Source organism: Mangifera indica, chromosome 4 (genome assembly GCF_011075055.1).
Source record: "Mangifera indica cultivar Alphonso chromosome 4, CATAS_Mindica_2.1, whole genome shotgun sequence".
NCBI classification, from domain to species: domain Eukaryota; kingdom Viridiplantae; phylum Streptophyta; class Magnoliopsida; order Sapindales; family Anacardiaceae; genus Mangifera; species Mangifera indica.
In genome coordinates, this window is record NC_058140.1 from 5,833,418 (window position 1) to 5,855,840 (window position 22,423).

General features: G+C 32.0%; 2 protein-coding genes and 1 non-coding gene across 5 annotated transcripts; 2 read left to right on the plus strand and 1 right to left on the minus strand.

The window, feature by feature from the left end:
• The first annotated feature begins 200 nt into the window (after nt 1-200).
• On the plus strand, nt 201-1,089 carry LOC123212867. Its single transcript, XM_044632093.1, has 2 exons — nt 201-338; nt 603-1,089. Exons 1-2 carry the CDS (start codon nt 256-258, stop codon nt 889-891), a joined length of 372 nt encoding a protein of 123 aa, XP_044488028.1. The 5' UTR covers nt 201-255; the 3' UTR covers nt 892-1,089.
• A 135-nt stretch (nt 1,090-1,224) lies between these two features.
• LOC123212977 (haloacid dehalogenase-like hydrolase domain-containing protein 3) lies at nt 1,225-4,736 on the minus strand. Of its 3 annotated transcripts, none has more exons than XM_044632257.1 (9): nt 4,591-4,736; nt 4,368-4,484; nt 4,038-4,120; nt 3,087-3,170; nt 2,922-2,997; nt 2,755-2,827; nt 2,291-2,364; nt 1,689-1,782; nt 1,225-1,525 (listed from the first exon to the last, which is right to left on the minus strand). In XM_044632257.1, the coding sequence occupies exons 1-9, from the start codon at nt 4,688-4,690 to the stop codon at nt 1,462-1,464; spliced, it is 765 nt and encodes a 254-aa protein (XP_044488192.1). In that variant the 5' UTR covers nt 4,691-4,736; the 3' UTR covers nt 1,225-1,461. The 3 variants fall into 3 exon arrangements, with proteins under 3 accessions (XP_044488192.1, XP_044488193.1, XP_044488194.1); XM_044632258.1 differs by having other exon boundaries at nt 1,660-1,782; XM_044632259.1 differs by lacking the exon at nt 1,689-1,782.
• A 5,430-nt stretch (nt 4,737-10,166) lies between these two features.
• On the plus strand, nt 10,167-10,273 carry LOC123215158. Its single transcript, XR_006501961.1, has one exon. It is a non-coding gene; the product is annotated as a small nucleolar RNA R71 (small nucleolar RNA).
• Nucleotides 10,274-22,423: the final 12,150 nt, after the last annotated feature.

The window sequence follows — 22,423 nt, forward strand, 5'->3', positions numbered from 1 at the left end:
ATGATAAATATTAGCAATAGTGGTATTTGCCTTACAACTTTGAAGACACTACCTTTTATAGGTTGAAGTGCGAAACACGTTTATTTACTCAAAAAAAAATTATAAAATGAGAAATCAAAAACGGTTAGAGATAGTAAAACATTATGATTATGAAATCAAATATCACATAAAAAAAGTTAATATAATAGCAAATGCACAAAAATAGAAAGATCTTTGAGAGCAGTAGAGATTAATTTGCAAGTTGAGTCTTGATGTATGATGAATTGGTTGGGAAGCATTGACGCCTTATTAGAAACAGAATGGATGTCTTTGCATCTTCTTCACTACAGTTTTCTGGGGTGATTTTCTCGACATTTTACTCTTTAAAGTCTTGGGATTTCCTGCATATTTGCTAAATTTTGTCCTTTTTAGGTTGTTGATTTGGAGGTTTGTTAGCTAGCAATGCAGTGACTTGATTAATGTTTGAGTTGCATTTTTCATCCCTGCCTTAAGTTTTATTTAGGATGGATTTTCAAGTTAAACTTGTTTTCATACACAAATTTTAATTAGAAAAGGTAAATTTATGCTGTTGATCTTTAATAAACTTGTGTGATCTGCTGTAGATGTTGCAAGTATAGAAGAGGTGATTTATGCACGGAATCCTGGGTTGATAGTAATGACGGGTTAAGCAGACAAGGTATTGAAGACAGCAATCTGGAAGATGGTATCTGCATGCCAATCTGCGAAAAAGGTGTAGATGCTAAGATGGTGAAACCGAGTTTGTCGGCCATTTCCATTTTACTAGTTGACTCTCTTGTTTGCCAAAACAAAAGTTTTGCGAAAAGGAGGGGGGTTATAGATTCAGACCTGTTGCGCTGTGTGGTTGTTAGAAGGCGAAAATTATTTGCATAATTCTGAGAACAAGCTCTTAAAGAGTGCAGATGTGGCACTGCACAAGACCATTAACACAACCAATTATTGATTATCAGATGAATCAATAATCGGTAGATTTGACTTAGTCTTCAGCAGGAATTTGATCTTGGCAAGGGCGTGATTTGTTGCTGTCAATTTGTTTGTACAAAGCACATCTGAGCTGCGTTATTGCACACCTTTTACTGACAACTGATTTTGCATCTGAAGAATTATTTTTTAGCTCTTTTATTCATCATTGCCCAAGATATCAGAAAAAATATTATAATACATCAACTGGCGCACTCAACCCATTCCATTCCTTCTCAATTTAAATTAAAATAAATCCCCTGATTGAATAGCAATTTATAATGTTCAAACAGCCATACATCCGGAATAATCACCATTAACATGTATCTATCATATAGAAGGTAAGATATATAGTTTAATCAACCTTATACAATGTCTCACAACGTAATATCAAAACCTCTTTCTTTGCAAGGATAATTAACACATAAAAGAATGTCGAATAGAGTTGAAGTACTACCAATGATGTCGGCATTCTAATGGCACTTATGATTCTAGGATGATGCGGTTTTGTATATCTGAAAATGTCTTCACATCTGTTCCCCACAACCTGCTTATTCAGATTAACAGTAGGGTTATTCCACATGTTTTAAAGACATTGGAATGTCACTGACTCATAAACAAAGAAAATATGCCTCAGTTGCAATATAGGGCTCTTAGTTTTAGAATAAGCATTTCTCTTACAAAGGCGTTTGTATGAAATGTATACTGACCAGCAATCAATCCCAACAGCACTCGCCCCCTCCTTATCTGCTTTTTCATCATCTCCAATATGTACAGCCTTGCTAGCATGTATACTCATTTCATCTAAAGAATATCACTCAGCATGCAAGGGTCATTTCAATGCATAATTAAAAAAAGAGCATTTTAGGGCATTGATGCAAATTTCTTTCCTGTTCAACTCTTAAATTTATGGCAGAAGGAAATAGGCAAAGATAAACAAACCATCTAACAGAGATATATCACTGAAAGGCATGCTTAGATGCATATGCATCATACAAATAAACTAGACAATTCCATAAAAATTGCAGTCATCATGAATCATGGAAGTCAACAATTGAATGCTGGCATTAAAAAAGAATCCAGAAACTGATATAGATATATAAGACCAGACATGGAGATTTGATTATGTTATGCCTCTGAACAATAGGCATAACATAATGAATCTGTTCATGTCCGATGGAAACCTAGATGAGCAAGTTTATTGAGTTATTCAAACCACATATATATATTAACAGTCTGTAAGAAACAAATAATGGACTTGAAATTTAAGACCACAAGACAAGAAACCAAATATATTTGTTACGACATATACCTAAAGCAGCTTGAAATATCCTTGGATCTGGTTTTTCATATCCAACCTCTGAGGATATAACTACGGCATCAAATCTGAAAAGCAAACCAAGAAAATTCCATAAATCTTAGAACATAATAGCCTTTTTAGCTGCATTATATGTAGACTACATGAGCAAACTACAACAAATTTCATATTGAGAAAGCTAACTTGAGAAGAAGTGACCTTTCAGACTTATATTTATCAATGATATAACTGAAAATTTCAATTTATTTTTCTGTGCACAATGCAATACCCTCATCTGCATCATGTACCAAAGAATAGAGGATCTGTTTTAGCTCAACAAAGAAAGGAAAAAAAATTTCCAGAACCCTAACTAAAATATCATAAATTCAAAGTGGAAAAGCATAATTATCCTGACATATCATGCAGAAAAGATGTAATACCAATTTTAGAAAGTGAGTGACTTAAAATAGGATGCTTACAGATCTATAACATTGAGGTCTTTCAGTAACTTCCTTAAGCGGGTGTCAAAATTGGATACAACTGCCACCTTCACTGTTCAACAATAACAAAACAGCTAGAGTCAGAAAACTGGTTTGAGAATTGTTTGCAGAGAAGAATAAGAGAGAGAATACTTAATTTATATGACCTCCAGATTCTTTGAGGAGGAAAATTGTCTGGTAAGCTCCATCCGGAAGATGCCATGCTTCACCATTTCCATAATACTGAATAAGGAAGCAAATAGGAAATCAGATGATGGTGTCAACATAACATCACCAGCTAACTTAATTTTCAATAGTCTTCAAAACAACACCTCATAGACTTCTTCAAAATAATCATTGTTGCTGCAACCAGTTGCTTCAGAAACAATAATTCTCCAAAACGGCCTTCCATCTCCCTACTAATAATAAATGTGATGTAAAGATTACACATGATTCAGTTCAAACTTCTGAAGTACTACTGAAATATGTCTTTTGAAGTAGCTGGTAAAGCATTGATATTAAGTAATCATTTGATGAAAAAAAAGAAATCTACTAATCCACTGTCACCACAGCAATATTCATTGGTACAAAAAGCATGACATAATACTGGAACCAAAAAGTCATTAAACGTTCCTGACATTACAAGATACAGAGAATAAAAGGCTAAAACACATTTCACTAGTTTTATTGAAAAAAAAAAAAAAATAGCTCGATACTTCTTTGATTGGGATTTTAAAGATAAAATCAGTTGCACAAGTTTTAGCTGCCAACAAAGAGAAACCACATTAGCTCTTTTTCACAAAAATTTTAGGTGCAACAGTTCTGTTGTTTTGCACATAATGTTATCACTCATTCATCTTATATACTTTTAATACTTCAACAGCTTTCATCATAATTGCAGAAATACAGATACATCAAGGTCCTCCCTGTCCAAGATTTTGTTTACTATTTAAACAAAGTAGTCAATTGAAAATTATTGAAACTCTGGGCACATTGAAGATCATTTCTTTCCAATTCAATAGAGCACAATGACAATTATATAAAATACATATCCCATTACATCACATTTGACATGGATTTATCTTGTGGCAATCACAAAAGCCTAATTTATTGATTTGCTTGAACCTTTTTTTAGCTCTCAGGGTATGCTTCAGAGGTGCTCTCCTCTTGTGATCTACCCCATGCAATCCAGTTTTAGCGTCAAATTGTATCATAAACCAGAACAAATCAAAACAACTGAATTTCAAAATAAGAAAAGATATTCACAAAGAAACATATTTGACCTGGTAACGGAGTTTCTCGGGCCACGGAGCAGCAAAAGCTCTCTTAAATCCCTTCTTTATTTCAGCTGAAGTTGCAGTGAGACCTGAATAATTTTGGAAACTTACTGTATTACTGACAAAAAAACCCAGATCATAATTAAACTTTGCAAAACTAGAAAACTATCATCGTTTGACACTGTCAAATTAGAGTGAAATTCACAAAAGTCATGATAAGTCCACCACATCAAATGTGATGTACACTGAATCATCAAGCTCTAAAATACCATTATATTATATAAAAAATCTTCAAAATAGAGGTGTAATTCAGGCAATTGAAACCTTAAAACTAACCGTATTTTCTGCCAATGGAAGCGTAAGTGTCTGCGACAGGCTTTGCTAATTGCAAAAGGGTACCTCCAGCATCCAACAACAATGCGTCATAAGCTCTTTCGAGCGATCTTCCCCCTCCTATTGCAATACAGATACAAATTCAAAACCTTGAAAATCCCACAAGCTAATATAAATTAATTCACATATCAAACAAAGACAAAATTAAATTTAAAGAGAGAGTAACCAGAAGAGAAACGGAGGGAGTTTGCGAGCTTGAAATGGAGAGGTTTCAAGGCTCTCACAAGAGAACTCCGATGGCAGAATTTGGTTATGGAAGCTTCCATTTTTTAAGTTATTGACTTAATTTTAAAAATTATATGTGCACAAAATTTTATTTATATGTGAGAAATATAAGCATCAAATTCTAACAGCTTTTGGTTCAGGGTTACGAAATATTATTTTAATTTAATTAAGTGGTATTTACTCATTTCTAAAAATTTAAATTTTCACTAATTATTTAACTGTTATTAAATTTTTTTATTAGTTATAAAAATAAAAACATCATTTTCTTTTGTCCTAAGTTTTAAAAAAATAAAATTTTATTTCATTTCTCAACCTTAGTTTTAAAAATAAATAATTTTCTTTTGTCCTAAGTTTTAAAAACTTACCTTTTCCCCCCACTATTTAAAGTTTTATTATTTTACCAATAACAGTCACCCTCTCAATTTTTAGAACATTGCGTAAAACCCTCATAAAATGTATTCTCTCTTTCCGATAACAATTTTTCCCAATGATTCACTCTAGTGCGTCATCAACCTTAGTGTCAACACCCTATCCCTCCCTAACGACATTTCTTATGCGTAAACCCTTCTTTTTTTAGTTGAAATCAAGTGAGAAATCTGGCCACACGACTTAGAGTTTCATCTTTGATTCGACTTCAATCACAGAATTCGTCTTCATCTTTTTGGTTTGTTGTAATCGACATAAGATTAAGAGTTGATTTGTCATTGGCCTAAAGACAAATCGAAGAGCCGATGAGGAAGATGAATTGGCTTTTCGTCTTCCTTCGAAATGAGAGCGACGAGGAGAGAGTAACTTTAGAGTAGGCTAGCAGAGAAAGAAGAGAGAACATCACTGAAAAACCAAGGGAAAAGAATAAAACCCTCGAAGGGAAAAGACAAGTTTTCAAAACTTAGATTAGGAAAGAAATTGTTAGTTTTTGAAACTAAAACTTAGGTTGAGAGGAAAATTATTAGTTTGTAAAACTAAAATGAGAAAATAAGATAAAATTTTAGTTTTTTAATATTACTTGTTAAATAATATTTTTACCTTTGTAACTAACGACGAATTTTAATAAAATTTAGATGATAAATAAATATTTAAATTTTTAAAAGTTAATAGATATCACTTTAAAACTGAACTAAACATTGGGTGAAAATAAGTCCTTTTTGACCTTTTAATAATCTATATTTTATTGTTAAAGTTATTTTGTTTGAATTGTTACATAATAAAATATTCTATTATTAATCAACAAATTGTAGTTTCAAAAAACTCCTGCAAACCATTTAATTCTTCCTAGACATGGTAGGGCGGCTAAGCTACCTATGACTTGGCTCAAGTCCCTCTTTTTTAGCCCAGCACGCGAGTGCATGGTCTACTTTTGTAGCGCTTTGTTAAAAAAAGAAGAAAATAAAAAAAATTTCAAAAATTTGAAATGTCCTATGGGTGTAGAACCTATAGAAGTCGTTTTTGCCTGGCCAAACGGCTACTAATTGTTGGCTTGGCCAAAATATATATTTTTTAATTTTTCTTTGTATAAACCCCCTTCCTCCCTTTCAAAAAATATAATTTCTCGATTCTCATTGTCAATCTCACATTCTCTCAATAATTTTAATAATCAATCTCTTATTTTCAAACTCTCTCAATTCTCAATCAATATTTATTTGTGTATAACATTTTAATTTTCATTTGTGTTAAAATTTTGTTAATTATTATTTTTCATTCAACAGAAAATTAAAAATGGTATTAAGCTCAAATGAGTTTAATTTATTTAAATACTTCAGAGGTGATAGTATCAATAACGACACAACTGGAGCATCGATGTGTAAAAGTGTGACAACCTTAGTGGGAAAAAAAACAAAAGTGGATGGTATGGGAGCACTTCGATCAAATCAAAAAAACGATCTAAGATAGATTAATCTAACAGATAGTGTGTCAACATTACGGTACCTATTTGACATCACCAGTTTGGACAACACCATTCATCTTTGTCATTGTATTACTAAATATTGTAAAAAAATTCTATAGGACATGAGAGGACAACAACAAATTATCTTCACTAGATCATGATTGGTTGATAGCTCCAATACAACAAGTGTGTGTTGGCCAAATAGGTTATAGCTTCTTACCAACCTTTTGTATATGTTGAAAATAAACATGACAAGGCTGGCTTGTGTTGGGTCGAGCTAAGTTGGGCCCAAGGCCCACACTATAACAAGTCTTCTTACCAAGTCGACCAATAAAAATTATTAGGCCTGCAGTGTATTTTTATTGAATAAATTTTTTAAATTATCTTTTTTAATAAAAGAAAATATGTTAGAAAATTGAATTGTGATTAGAAATAAGACAAACTTATTTATAATAGGTGAGTTGAGTTCTCATAATCAATCTCATCAATGTTGGATCCAAAACTTAAGTTTGGTTGAAACTTATACCTTGTGGGTGATTATATTCTTTTAAATGTGGGACACTTTTGCACTATGCACTTTTACAAAAGTGTTCCATATCTAACATAATACAATCACTCACTTCTTTTACCCACTATAATAAAGGTCCAATATCATGTTCTAACCAAACTTAAATTTTTGTTATCTCACATATGTAAAATTGATTCAAAGAACTCAACTCATTTTCTTAAGTCTAAAATTTTCATTTCTTATAAAAATTTATAGTTTTTTACATTATAATTATTGTTTTATTTATTTATGTATTATTATTTTTTAAATATTTTTGGCACAGTAACATGCCAGGTTAAGTTAGCCCACGACATGGCCTATTACAGTAGTAGGTCGTGCTTGCCTAGGTCGAGCTAAAATTAAAAGGCTCAAGTCATGCGTCGGGTTGGCCCAACCTCTTTGACCCCTCTAGCTAAAGATGAAATTTTAGAATGAATTATGCAAAACAATGTTCAACCAATATTTAGAAGAATTTCTATGTTTATCCTTAGGTCTAACATCTTTAGAAATTATGAACTCATGAAATTAAAAATTATAGAAGAACTAAGAAATTTTAATGGTGTTATTTCAATTACTTTTGATTTATAGATTGCAACTAATAAAGACATAGGATACCTTTGCATAACTATCCATTACATTGATTCTTATTAACAGTTGTGTAAAAAGGTCATTGCATTTAGGTTACTAGAATATCTTTGTTTTGGTGTTACTATTTATCAAACATTAGCTAATTTTTTTGTGAACATAAAATTAATAACTCTATTTTACAGTTATATTAGATAATGTAAAAAACAATGATAAAGTCGTTGACTTGATGTTGAGTGTAAGACCTTCAGATACGCTTTAAAGGCATTAGTGTCTTTTCCCTAAATTTTTAATTTTGATTCAAGTTGAATTTAGATCAAAACCAATCAAAATTGAAAATGGACTTTTGATCAAGCTAGAAACAAATATGAGGCATTGTTTGCAATTGATAATTAGCCTATGCTTTCGTAGCTAAAATAATAAAGGAAAAAAATAAAGGCCAAGGACTTATTCCCACTAAAATATGTTGTTTTTCCAAGTTTAAACCTCTTAACTTTGAAAATTTTATTTACTCACCCATGAGCGGTTAAAATTAACTGAATTTATTAGTTATATTATTGTCATTTTAAACCTTAAAAACTAACAATTTTCTCTAACCCAAGTTCTCAAAGATAGTATTTTCCCTCTAGGGTTTTCAATTTTTCAGATTCAATTTTTTTGATGATGAAGAGAATTATTCGATGATCTCTAAGCAACATCTCTTCCTCTCCGACAAGTCCTTATGATGTGTCCTTCTTCTAGCATTGTACGGTGTCATCAACGTCAAAGAACAAAGACAACGTCATTCAACGTCAGAAGGACTTATTGGAGAGGAAAAGACAATGCCTGGAGATCATTGGAGAAGTCTCTTCATCATCGAAAAAAATAAATCTGAAAAATTAGAAACCCTAGAGGGAAAATGATTTTTTGAAAACTTAGGTTAGAGGGAAATTGTTAGTTTTTACAATTTAGGGGGGAAAATGAAATCAAATTTAAGTTTATTTTTAATAATAAATATAAAATGACGATTTCCTTTAAAACTAATAAACTTAACCACTTATAGGTGGGTAAATAAAATTTTCAAAGTTAAGAGGTGAAAACTTGGGAAATTAGCATACTTTGGGTGGGAATAAGTCCTTTGGCTCAAAAATAAATAAAGAAAGAAAAGAGTCCTAACTAAAATGGGATAACGTTGTGTACCAAAAGCAACCTCCTTCCTTAATGTTTGGCTAAGTTCTATTACCTTGATTTAGAGGTAAGATAGAGCTAAAGTCTAGTAGCCTTAGGGTGATCTTCAACAGCCAAGAAGTTCAGGAATGGAGGAAGAAAATCAACCAAGAACTTGAGAGAAGAAGGAAAAAAACCAGCCACCAAATTCCCTGCCAACTTTTTGTTCTTGGATTTGGGAAGAAAAGAGAGAGAGAAGAGTAACTATCGATAGCCAAGAAGAAGGCCATCGACGATAGCATATGGAAAAAATCCCAAGTAAGCGGTAGCATATGGAAAACTTTCCAAACTGTTGGTTAAACTTTGCTATTTGGAACCTTTGAGGAAAAGGAAAATGTGTTGTCTATGTTTTGGATGACACTTTCTTTTCAAGGGCTTCTTGAACATTTCCCTCAACCTTTTTCTTCAATGGATCTTTCTCTCCAAACTTTTTAGCTTTCAGTTGTTTACCCTCATCATCAACATCATTCTCAACCTTGCTTTATTTACCACTTTTGATGGCCATTGTCTTACAATGCTCCCTTGGATTTTGAGATTGGCTAGGGAACCTTCCTATTTCCCTAGAATTGGGAGTACTTACTTGTTGACCTAATTGTACTTTAAGCATCCTATTATGTATGGCTAATTAGTCAACCTTGGCAGTAAGTTGTCTAATCGCTTCATCTTGGGCATTGACTTTTTGTTTTTAGGTAAGAATGAAATTATCCATCATCAATTCTAGATTTTATTTTTGCTCTCTAAAGAGGTTAAGGGTGATGTAAAGGTTGTGGGTTAGCGTTTCTAGCTTGAAACCCTGAAGGTGCTACCTAAAATTCTGGTTTGGGGAAGTATTGGCTTGGTTTGACCATGTGAAGTTTGGGTGGTTCCTCTAACCTGGGTTATATGTATTTGAATAAGGATTACCTTGTCCTCTTTTATTGTAGTTGAGAAAATTCACTTACTCATTTGCATGCTCATGTACATAGTGGGTACCCAAATGACATTCAAAGCTTGCATGATCTCCTCCATAATTCTCACAACTAGAAGTAATTACAACCTTGATATCTAATCTCTTTAATTTCTTTGTCCATGCATCAAACTTAGCATTCACTATAGTAATTCCATCTATCTCATGTACTTACAAATGTCTTCTATGACTAGCTCTATCATTAGACCACTAACAACTATGGAAACCATTTCTTCAATCAAATGCAAAGCCATATAAGATATTTTACCTATTGGCGACTGTATCCAAGGTACTTTTCAGTGAATAAGAAAAACCATTATAGAAAGTCTGAACAACTAGCCATAAGGTAAACCATGATAGAGGCATTGCCTTTGTAAATCTTTAAACCTCTCCTAAGCTTCATATAAAGATTCGTCATCCCTTTGGTAAAAAGTGGCGATCTCATTTCTCAATTTAACAGTTTTACCAAGTAAGAAATATTTTGCAAGGAAAGCTTGAGAAAGTGTCTACCAGGTAGTAAATGCACCAGATGCCCCAAAATCTAACCAAACTATTGCTCTATCCCTCAATGAAAATGGAAATAGCCTCAATTTAATTGCATCTTTAAGAACCATATTCATCTTTAAAGTATTACATATCTAAAAGAAACATGACAAGTAGATGTATGGATCCTCATTTGCTAACCCTCCAAACTGATTTTATTGTACTATCTGAACAATAGAAGGTTTGATCTTGAAATTGTTAACATCCATAGTAGGTCTCACAACACTAGATTAACCATCATAAGTAATGGGTACAACATATTCTCAAAGAGCTCACTGATTATTGATGTTATCCTTCATGGCAACTATTTGTCTTGCTCGTCTTTCTTTTTTATGTCTTTTAAAGGTTTTCTCGATTTTTGAGTCAAAATTTAATAATTTTGGATTTTGAGATCTGGTTATAAACTAATAGAGCACCTACAAGAAAAAAGAAAAAACAACAAGAAATCAAATATAACAAAAAGAAATGAAACAAAACTCAAGTCTAGTTAAACTACAAATTATACTAATATCAAGAAAGCACAAATCCTCGACAACAGTGCCAAAAGCTTATTGCCTATAGCTCACAAGTATACGAGTTAATTAAGTAATATAGAAAGATGTTAGTCTTAGAAGGATTAGTTGTCAAATGCTAATTTGTTTTGTAATTTAAATTAACTAGAGAATTAAAATGTTGAATAAGTAAAATTGAATTGAAATTAATTGAAATGTATACTAACAAGCTAAAATTAACAAAAGGAATAAACACCCAACAAATTAAAATGAAATACCAATATAGAGAAGCTTAAGGTTTATGATTTTACTATTAATTACTCAAAAATTAGTAACAAATCCAATTAAAATCAATGGTAAAATGAATTATTGATGGGTGATTATCTTATTTTATCCAATTCCTCTCTCAAGGTTAATTAGGTGTGCTAAAATTAAAAGTTTACCTACTTTCGTGGTATTATGTTAATCAAAACCAATTAATTTCTATGATAATCAATTTACCCACAAAAGATTTATATTTATCTTTAAATAAAACCCTATGTGTAGCAAAGACATTAACTAATTGAGTATGTATTTCTTAATATCACACTTCAATCTATAAACAAACATAGTATTGAGCCCTAAGACCAAGCAAGAAGCTAGAAACACAATTACTAAACCAAACATTCATCACTATTGATCAATAATCACAACCTATTACATAATCTTTGAGAATTTATATATTCATCATAAATACTAGTAAAAGAAATTAACTATTCATGATAATAAAGTTCAAAATACAAGATAAAGTTGAAGAGAAAAACATTTTAAATTAGTAAAAGAAGATAATAAGAGAGAAAAGAAAAACTCTAGGGTCTTCAAATCTTAATTCTCTTGGGTCTTCTTTCTTTAATCTTGAATCTTTACTCTTCTACTTGTTTCTTGGAGTTTTCTTTTTCTAAAAATCCTTTAGGCTATTGTATCTTGGTGATAGGAATATAGAGAAGACATAACTGTTTTTTTATATGTTGCCACTTAACCTTACTTTCTATTTTTAAAATATTATTTGCACCCAGTAATTATGGGCCCCAATTATGGACATAAGACTAACCTATAATTAACCTCTGCCTCCTTATATAAAGTCTTCTCATTTGTTTCTTTAAGCTTCCATTTTTGCTTCAAAAGGGCTTGAATTCTTCAAAACATCTAAGAATATAATTCAAACTACAAAATAAGATCAAGCCATCAAAATTAAATAAAACTTAAAAAACTGACAAAATTGACCAAAATTCACCTTAAACATACTATCATAACCCTATTTGTGTGTATTTTATACACATATCACAAATGCATGGAAAAATTAGCACCATAGAAAGAAAAAATAAATAAATAAAGGCATGTATGGTTGGACAAAAGAATGTCCACCCGTTTAATGTTTGAAACATACTGGTTGTGCATGTTTACATGTCAACCGTGCATGTATGTGTTGAAAGATGTCCTATCTACTTAAAATTCTAATAAAGCCTGGATATTTGCATATATATAGTCATAATTATTTGTGTAATAGGTGAGAACAAAAAACGAGTGAAACCCTAGCTGCCACTCACTTATTCTTTCTTTTTTCCTACCTGAACAGTGAATCTAGTCAAGAGCCTCAATAGCCTCTTTGACTAAATTTCCTTTATCATGTTCATGCTCCACATGGATACCAAGGCATTGCATTATGAAGGTTGGATACCATTCTTTCTCTTGTCATGTGAGGGTTGAAGGAGTCATCAATACAGGTGTAAAGTTAAAACATCTTAAGAGTGTTTTTGCGTGTTCATTGATGTATGTTTAAAACTGGTATCTTGACTAGGGTTTTCAGGTTTGTTTTATTTAAAAAATTTTAAATTCTATTATGCTATCAGTTATCAATGTTTTAAAAACCTTACAACATAAACTCTTGTACATAGCATTGTTAGGGTAAGTGTCCTAAAGCCAATTGAACCTGACGTTTATGTATGTAATTTTATATTAATCATTAATAAAAAGATTTATTGTTATTCAATTCATATGTTGCTCATTTATATGATTGTATGAATAACATGCTATTAGAATAGTGAGACTATGACAAAAAGATCAGACGATTGATCATGAGAACTCTATGTATGTATTAAGTGGTCATTCTAGAAACGTCTACAACCTTGACATTGTAATGAATAAAGGCACAACCAATGATGATAAGGTTATCATAGTGTTGAGCGATTCCACCAAAAGTGACGATAGTTTTCACTTTTCAAAACTATTATAAATAGCCTGGTGTAACATATGAGTACACATTATAAAAGTGTTCATCGGATTGACTCGACCAAAGGATATCCATATAGATGATTACTCTAATGTCTATCGAATACATTCTCTGAACATTACAGGTGTATATAATCCTTTGATTAAGGTCGTGAGATCGTATCATGTAAGGATTGGTATTGTTTGAGGTTGTTTAACGTGTCACCGTAATTGGGGTAACTATAAAAATAGTAATAGATCATATCATGAGATACATAGAGGTTATGGTTGATTGATAAAAGATTCATCACTCTTGAGTATATGAGAAAATATCTCATATAAGAATACTAAATAACATCTATGACTACTTGAATTTGTGGCCATAATAGGATGAGGTTGTAGCCAAATCCTTATTAGTCATTAATGTGTATCAGTTCATATTAAGGAATCACTGAGATAAACACATTTCTATGTCTCAACCTGAGAGATATTGATTGACAAAAAGATTGAATTATGTGTAACTATGTTGTTGTAAAAGCTTAACAAATGTCTATTGATACTCTATCATTCAAGTGGCTATGATGTTTTGCTAAAAACCAATCTTGATCTTTGTCTAGATTTGCACAAAATTTGAACACTACTAGCTCGATAAAGAGCTTATGGCTCATAGGTATAAAGGAGTTTAATCGAACTTAAATGAGTGAATTGTTTTTTCACAATTCTAGTGTTCAAGGTCAAGAGAGAGAGACCATGAATGGACTGAGTTTGCCTAATAGGTTGAGAGGACTTGATTTGACCATGCCTTGACTAAGTGCCAATTGTGCACTTGGTGTGATAGGTGTGCATGATATTGGTCGACACCTTGTAACAAAAAACATGTCGGTCGACATATTTGTATGTCAATCAAATAAGTTTATGTCTATGTTGGCCAACATACATATGTATGCCAATCATGCAAGTCTTGGGCATGTCCATGCAAGCCTTGGTTAGACTAGTCGGCACACATATGTGTATCAGCCATGCAAATGGCCTTAGCAATATTGGTTATGCATTTTACATGCTAATCGTGCATATGTTTAAAGGTGACGTGTGTGCTTAAAATTTCAGTCGTGGTCAGATACTTGCACATGTATAAAGGCTTTTTTATTTCACATAAAAAAGATATACAAGTAGACATAAAACAAAACCCTAGCCATTCTTTCTACACTCTTTTTCCTTCTATCATGAACAATAATTCCAATCAAGAGACCAACTAGCTTGTTTGCCTAGATTTCCTTCATTTACGTTTGTGCTCCACGTGGATACAAGGCGTTGCCTCATGAGGGTTGGATAGTGTACTTTTTCTAGCCATGTGAAGGTCGAATAAGACATTAACATAGGTATAACTCTAAAAAACCTTATAAGTGTTTTGTATGTTTCATGATTATTATGTTTAAAATGGGCATCTTGGTTAAGTTTTTCAGGATTTTTTTAGTTTTTAAATTTTAGATTTCAGTGTGTTATCGGTTATTCTGTGGTATCAAAGCTAACATTAGCATAATTTTCATGAAAATTATACTTGCATTGTTTTGATTAATTTTATATGTTGGTTGTATGTAATTGGATTAATCAAAATTAGGCAAAAAATTGGTAAAGATGATTTGTAGTCGTGTTGTTCCACGATTTGTTGAGTATCATATACAACGAAAATTGTGTTAAATTATTGAGCGATGATTTCAGATTTTTGTTTGAGTTTTGTTGACATATGCAAGTTAATTTTGGTTTAATGTTATAGGTTTTATGTTGGTACACAAAATTGCCTTCGATGTCGTGTTATTTGCATGATTCTAAGGTTGTCGCTAGTACGAGTATGGTTTACGTGCCGTATTTTCTTACCATAGTAAGTGGCTTGCTAAATACTAGAAGGTTTTATGGATTTTTCATGCTGGAAAAAAATTCTAGAAAATAGGTTCTGAAAACTTATCGTGAATGGTTGAAACCAAACCATGCATGGTGGGTGCCAGGTGGACACCTCTTCACACCATGTGTTGGTGCACATGTGGACTATTTTTGTCCAACTGTGACCATCACAAAGAGCCAACCATGCACCTTTGTGGAATCCCAACAGTGTCTAGTGTTTTTCTTGTGTCATCTAATCATACATCATTTTAGATTTTTTTATGAATTTCATAAGCACAAATGGACCCTCATTTGTACGTCTGGCAATGTTGAAAATATCAGTTTAGTCTTATTTTGTTGAATTAGGACTAAATTGATTTTTTCTTAAGTTTTGGGGTTGAATTGTAATTTTACAAATTTTTAGGGGCCAAAATTTAATTTGACACTTAGGGTGCGTTTGGTTAGGGGATTTTATGATTACCTTGGTAATCTATCTTTTATTCCTTTGTTTGGTTTGTCAGTAATAAAAGATTACAGTAATCTTCTATTACCAATGCTGACGTGGCAGATAATATAGGTGGTAATCTGATTACCTCCTTCACCTTAGGTATTTAAAGATTACTGGGGTAATCTTGAGTTTATTATAGAAAAATTATTATTTATTTATTTTTTGAGATAAAAATAAATTTATTTTTAATTAATATGAAAAATATTTAAAAATAATTATATTCAAGGGCATTTAAGTAAAATAATTTATTAGTAATCTTTTATTACCTTTAACCAAACACAATAATTATTTATACCTATCAAATTTTATCAAACATAGTAATAATTTATACCCAGTAATCTTCTAAGTAATCTATCTTCAAGGTAATCTTTCTATTTTAGTAATCAAACATTACCCAAACCAAACGCCCCCTTAGGATAATAATAATTAAAATTTAATTTTAATTTGTATATATTTGTATGGATGTATGTATACATGGTACCCAGTACATAACCACTAAACCTTGTGGATGTTTTTATTTTTATTTTTATTTCATTTTTTGGTTGTAATTCTTAAATAGGGTTTGTGCGCCCTGCCTTTATCTCTTTTCTTCTTTAGATTAGGTTGTTTTTATTTTCCTTAGAAATCTATAACCAATAAACAAAGTGATGTAATAATTGAAGACTAGGGACGAAAGAACAAGCACGAGATCCAAAGATGAAGATTCACTTAGGTTGACAAATCAAACTTCTCTTAGCTCAAAGGGCTTAACATTAGTTATGATTGTATACTGACACGTTTTATTTTTATGTTGTACAATGTATGTATAAGTTTTATTTTGCAAATGTCACCTAACATGTGGCTAAAATATGATGACACTAAATAATAATACCTTCAATTTAAATATCAGGTCTAAGATTTAATTGATGTCTTCTAATATGACACCCTAATTAAGCTTTTATTTGTTGGAACATTGTTCTACCAGGTGGAAAATTAGGTGATGATCATGTTGGATCTAACTTAACAAATGTATTTTGTTTGTTCGTTAAAGCGAAGGTGAAGCTTGTTAGAGGCATGAGTAGGGAATGCATTTGTCAATACAAAGAGATATATAATATCCGCCCTACTGACACCAAGAGTCACATGATTTGTTAGGTCATCATCTAGCTTGAGATCATGGGCTTTTGGTGATTAATTTGAAATTTACCTATTCGATAAATTTGAATTTGTTTGTTAAAGCGAATGAGAGAATTAATGCATTAGAGTCTCGGTTCATTAGGAAGTTCACCGAAACTTATCGAGTTTAATAATAAGGGCCATTGACTTGAGAAAAATAGTAGGAGCATTTTAATTATTAAATCCATAATTAAAATGAATATTAAATAAAATTACTAATTCTTTTATCTTTAAATTGTATATTACAAAATCACCATATCAAACCCAGCATATAGATCTATTCTCAAAAAAGAAAATAGGGTTATTTGAAGCAATTTTATTAATTGGTACAAAAATATTTAAATTATTCTATGTCAGTAGAAAAAGTTATACATCCTTGAGGGTCATTAACCCCTAAGCCTGGTCCCAATGCCACCCAAAGGCAAAAGGATATTTTCTTAAGTATCTTGTTGACTTCATGGAAGTTTAACGCCTTATGCTGACTTCCATGTCACCTAAGCTTAAAAAACAACATGAGGAAATAGATGTGCAATCCATACTTGCACACTTTTAAGAGTTATATGGCACTTGTGTGAGGGCTGAATGATATGAGGTATCAAATGCACTATTTGATTACAAATCTGAGGAATGACAAGTTGATCCTTATGTGGTCAAGATGATCGACTATATTGAGCCATTGCAACCTTAGGTTTTAACATGGACAATGAGCTTGCAATTGACCTATTGTTGAAATTCCTCTCTAAATCATGGACTAATTTCATTATGAACTTTAATCTAAGCAAAAAGGAGAAAACCCATTAGGAGTTGTTGTATATGCTCAAGTAGAGTAAACAAAAAGTATGAAAGGTTGCTTTGACTAATCTACTTGTGGTTAAAGCTTAAGCATTAAAAGTCAAAGCCAAAGGCAAAAGTAAGGTTAAGGCCAAACCCAAGCCCGAAGCAAAGAAACAACTCGATACTGCTACTTAGCTTATAGGTGGTGTCAAAAAAGCAAAGGTTGTCTGTTTTTATTATGGCAAGACTGGTCATTAAAGGAAACATTGTAAAACCTTTTTAGAGAATAAGAAGAAGCAGACACCTGAAGCCTATACTTCAGGTATGTTTGTCTTTGAGATAAACTATTTTCCTTATTCATTATGGGTTGTAGACACAAGATGTGGTTTTCATATTTGTTTTAATATACAGGGATTATGACAGAGTAATTACTCGTCGAATGAGAGGTTGACCTACGTGTTGGAAATTAAGCACATATTGTTGCATTACCATAGGAATTTATTATCTTAGGTTACCCATTGGATAGTTTTAGAATTAAAAAATTGTTATTATGTTCTTTATGTTTTTAGAAACTTAGTTTTCGTGTCTGTTTTAGACAAAGAGGGATATTTATTTTTAATAAATAGTGGTATTATAACCACTAGCTTAAATAATATTCTTTATAGAATAACTGAATTACATAATGGTTTATATATTCAAAAACTTTTTAATGAAATTCTCAATATACAAAATAATATTCTATATGAAATAACTAAATTACATATTGATTTGAATACCACATATTTGTGTCATTGTAGGGCCAGACCACGTAAGACCGAAACGTATATCCAAATTTCTTAAACAAGGAATCTTTCAATAATTTGACTTCTAGTCATATGATGAGTGCGAATCGTGCCTATTGGGTAAGATGGCCAAAACACCTTTTATTAGACATAATAAAAATAGCGACTGAACTATTAGGGATCATACACAACGATGTGTGTGTGCTCATGACAGTACATAAAAGATATGGGAAAACCTATTTCGTCACATTTATTGATGACTTTAGTAGATATAGTTATGTGTTTTTTATAACACACAAGTCTTAATACTTTAATAAATTCAAAGTGTTCAAGAAAGTAGTTAAAAAGCAACTAGGTAAACAAATTAAAATCCTCCAAAATGATCAAACAGATGAATACCTGAGTGTTGAATTCAAACAATACCAAAAGGAAAATGGGATAGTATCTCAACTTATTCCTCTTGCTACTCTATAACATAATGGTGTATCTGAACGAAGGAATAAGACCTTAATAGAAATAATCAAGTCTATAATGAGTTTTTACTGATCTAACTATGTTTTTATGGGGTTATACCTTAGAAACTTTTGTTTATATACTAAATTGTGTCTCGTCTAAATCTATAGATAAAACTTTATATGAGTAGTAAATTGGGCGAAAGCCCAATCTAAATTACTTGAGGATTTAAGGTTGTAAAGCTTAGGTCAAGAAAGACTTCGAAAAAGTTGAGCATTAAGTTTAAAAAGTCTATCTTTGTAGAGTACCCAAATGTTACTAAGGGATACTACTTTTACCAACTAGAAAAGCAATAAGTCTTTGTTTGTTACATCAGTGTATTATTTAAGAAGAAATTTATTCTTAAAAAGACTAGTAGGAGGAGAGTGAAACTCGATGAAGTTCCTAAACCATAAGATACCACAAATATTAGACAGGATAATAGTTGATCATGATGAGGAAGTTTTATCACTTCAAGTGAAACAACCTTAATGTGTACAAGAGTTGCATATGACTACATGTGTATGTCACAAGTGAGAGAGATTTGGTTCTCTCTTGACTCAACATGGTGATGTATCGGACATCAATGGTGATGATCCTAAGACCTACGATAGGGCTATTTCAAGTCTAGATTTTGATAAATAGTTAGATGTCATGAAATTCGATATAGACTCTATATGTCAAAACCAAGTATATACTCTGGTGGATACACCTAATGGGGTAAAACCTGAAAGGTATAAATAAGTTTTCAAAAGAAAAATTGACATGAAAGGTAACATGCATACCTATAAAACATGACTGGTTACTAAAGGTTTCACTCAATAGTATGACATCAACTATAATGAAACTTTTTCGCTAATGATTATGCTTCAGTTTATTAGAATTATACTTGTTATAGTTGCATATTATGACTATAAAATCTTTCAAATGGATGTCATGACTACCTTCTTAAAAGGTAAACTTGTAGAAGACATCTATATGAAGTAATTGAAAATGATAGGTGAAGAAAAAGATGCAAAGAATATCTTGCATGTAAGTAAAACAAGAATTAACGCATGATTAAGGCATATAAGAGAAGGATGAAACTTTTACCTACTTCTTTGCCTCTTATAAGGATATAGGATGATAGATTAAGCTCTTCACTTGAAGAACCTTTAAAGGAGTATACCTTCTAAGCCAAATCTTAGAGAGAAGGGAGAGGTTTTAGTTTTTTTTATGAGAGAAAGTAAAGTATAAGAATGCTTGTGTTAGTTCAAAATGAAATAAAATGCACTTTTTATAATGATGACCTATTTTACAATTTCAAAATTCTTATTTAGCCCAACAAATTCATAATTTGAAGTCTTACCATACATGCATATCAAGTATATACCTTAGCCACCTTAATTTCATCTCACTAACATCTTAACTTTTAAAATATGACTTTTACACCCATATAACATTTTATATGATTTTCATTATCCTTTGAAAGGTGCTACCCATACTTAGATAATTAATCCTCCATTTTGAAAGCTTGGTTTATTGGTGTGACCCTTTAGTTTCACCATGGTGTAGTCGTAAGTCCTTTTTTAGATAATCTGAAAGTATACTAGAAACTCAATAACTATAATAAACATCTAATAATATGTCGTAACCCTTAAACCATAATAAAGAAATACTCCATCGAACCTAGTATATTCGATTGTAAATTTCATGTAGGTAATATTCTTCTGTTGTCTAATCTAGAATGACTACGGACTCATGGATTGTTAAAATCCTTATTTCGATTCTTTACGAATCATCGATTTAAATATTTAGAACATATCATAGCGAACATCTTTCGTATGACTTATATTATCCTTTAGCCAGAGATTTGATTTCTAATATTTATCGATGTTCGTTTTAGACCTCAGATCTGGGTTGAATCAATGGATTTTCAAAACTTAATACTTTTTTAGTCAATGGATCCTATCTTGACCATCATTCATCTTCGCATACAAACAACACATGACCAGTATGGCTTGCCTTATGAGATGTGGTTAATTATGTATATATACACCACATGAATCATACTTATCTTATCGAATGTAACTATAATGCTTTAGGTCAAAGGATTACTTTGTGTATTAATACGATCTTACAATAAGTTATTGACTACAATTTAATGATCATGTGACTATAATTAATTCATACCAATACTGTAATGACATGACCATGATCATTACCCCCATTAATGTAATCTCATGGCATTCAATAGAGGTATTCGATATACATACTATGTGATATAATTGCCCAAGTTATGTCATGTTCGTAAGGAATAATTTGATGACTCATTTTGTATATTAAATGAGTCATCTGGACAGTTCACATACATACTTTACATCATCACAAAAAAAGCAAACAACTTATGCATATGAACAAAAAAACTATTTCCTTTATTAATAATTCACATAAATATACATATAAGATTAAAATGCCCCTAGAACTGACCAAACAAGTGCTTCCTAGGGCATACATTAACAAAACTCACACTTGTATTAAAGTCATTTATTATTGTATCACATACCCATCTTCTCAAGATGATAGTCCAATTGTTTCAATGTCATCGCCTTAGTCAATGGGTTAGCTACATTTTCTGTTGATGGTGTCCGCTATATTATTATCTCTCTAGTTCCAATGAATTCGCTTAAAATATAATACTTTCGCTGAATATGTTTGGACCTTTGATGCACCCTTGGTTCCTTTGCCTATGCAATAACACTGGTATTACCATATAACATGGTTTATTAGATAAGCCATGTTTAGAAACACACCAAGTTTAGATACAAACTTGCGCATCCATGTTGCCTCTTTTCTAGCTTCTAAAGCAACAATATACTCAGCTTCTATAGTGGAGTCAACTATGGTTGATTGCTTAGAACTCTTCCAACTAATTGCACCCTTATTACAAATAAATATAAGCCCTAATGTAAACTTTCTATCATCAACGTCTGACTGAAAATTAGAGCTTGAGTATCTTTGAATGTTTAACTCATAACACCCAAAACTCAGAATAAGATCTTTAATCTTTCTTAAGTATTTGAGAATTGATTTTACTATTAACTAATGTTTCTTACCTGGATTAGCCTAATATCTGCTCGTAACACTTACAAAAAATGTTATATCAAGTCTTGTACAGAGCATTGTGTACATGAATCCACCTACAACTACAGTGTAACACCCCAGGTCCAATAGCCCGACCCACTATCAAGATATTGTCCACTTTGGACACACAGTCCATCATGGTTTTGCTATTGGGCTTTGCAACCCAAAACGCGTCTTAACAGTTAAGGAGCTCACAGGCTATTTAACCAATTCAATTCTCCCACCACTAACCAATGTGGGATCCATAGACAGAGCACACATAGACCCAACATCTCTCCCGTGCTTTGTCGATGTGGGATTCGCCTAGGGGTATCACATACATCCCCCCTTACAGGACTCAGCGTCCTCGCTGAGGTTTGCCCCACCATCGTTCAAGAGGACACGCAGAGTTGCTCTGATACCATTTATAATACCCCAGGTCAAATAGCCCGGCCCACTATCAAGATATTGTCCACTTTGGACACACAGTCCATCATGGTTTTGCTATTGGGCTTTGCAACCCAAAACGCGTCTTAACAGTTAAGGAGCTCACAGGCTATTTAACCAATTCAATTCTCCCACCACTAACCAATGTGGGATCCATAGACAAAGCACACACAGACCCAGCATCTC

What these genes read in the sequence shown, in the direction of transcription:
- LOC123212867 (XM_044632093.1), top strand. Translation starts at nt 256, where the DNA reads ATGATGAATTGGTTGGGAAGCATTGACGCCTTATTAGAAACAGAATGG. An exon ending in CTTCACTACAGTTTTCTGGG is followed by an intron (nt 339 to 602) that starts GTGATTTTCTCG and finishes GATCTGCTGTAG; the next exon opens with ATGTTGCAAGTATAGAAGAG.
- LOC123212977 (XM_044632257.1), bottom strand. Translation starts at nt 4,690, where the DNA reads ATGGAAGCTTCCATAACCAAATTCTGCCATCGGAGTTCTCTTGTGAGA. An exon ending in CCGAGAAACTCCGTTACCAG is followed by an intron (nt 3,171 to 4,037) that starts GTCAAATATGTT and finishes TATTATTAGTAG; the next exon opens with GGAGATGGAAGGCCGTTTTG. An exon ending in CCTCCTCAAAGAATCTGGAG is followed by an intron (nt 2,828 to 2,921) that starts GTCATATAAATT and finishes ATTGTTGAACAG; the next exon opens with TGAAGGTGGCAGTTGTATCC.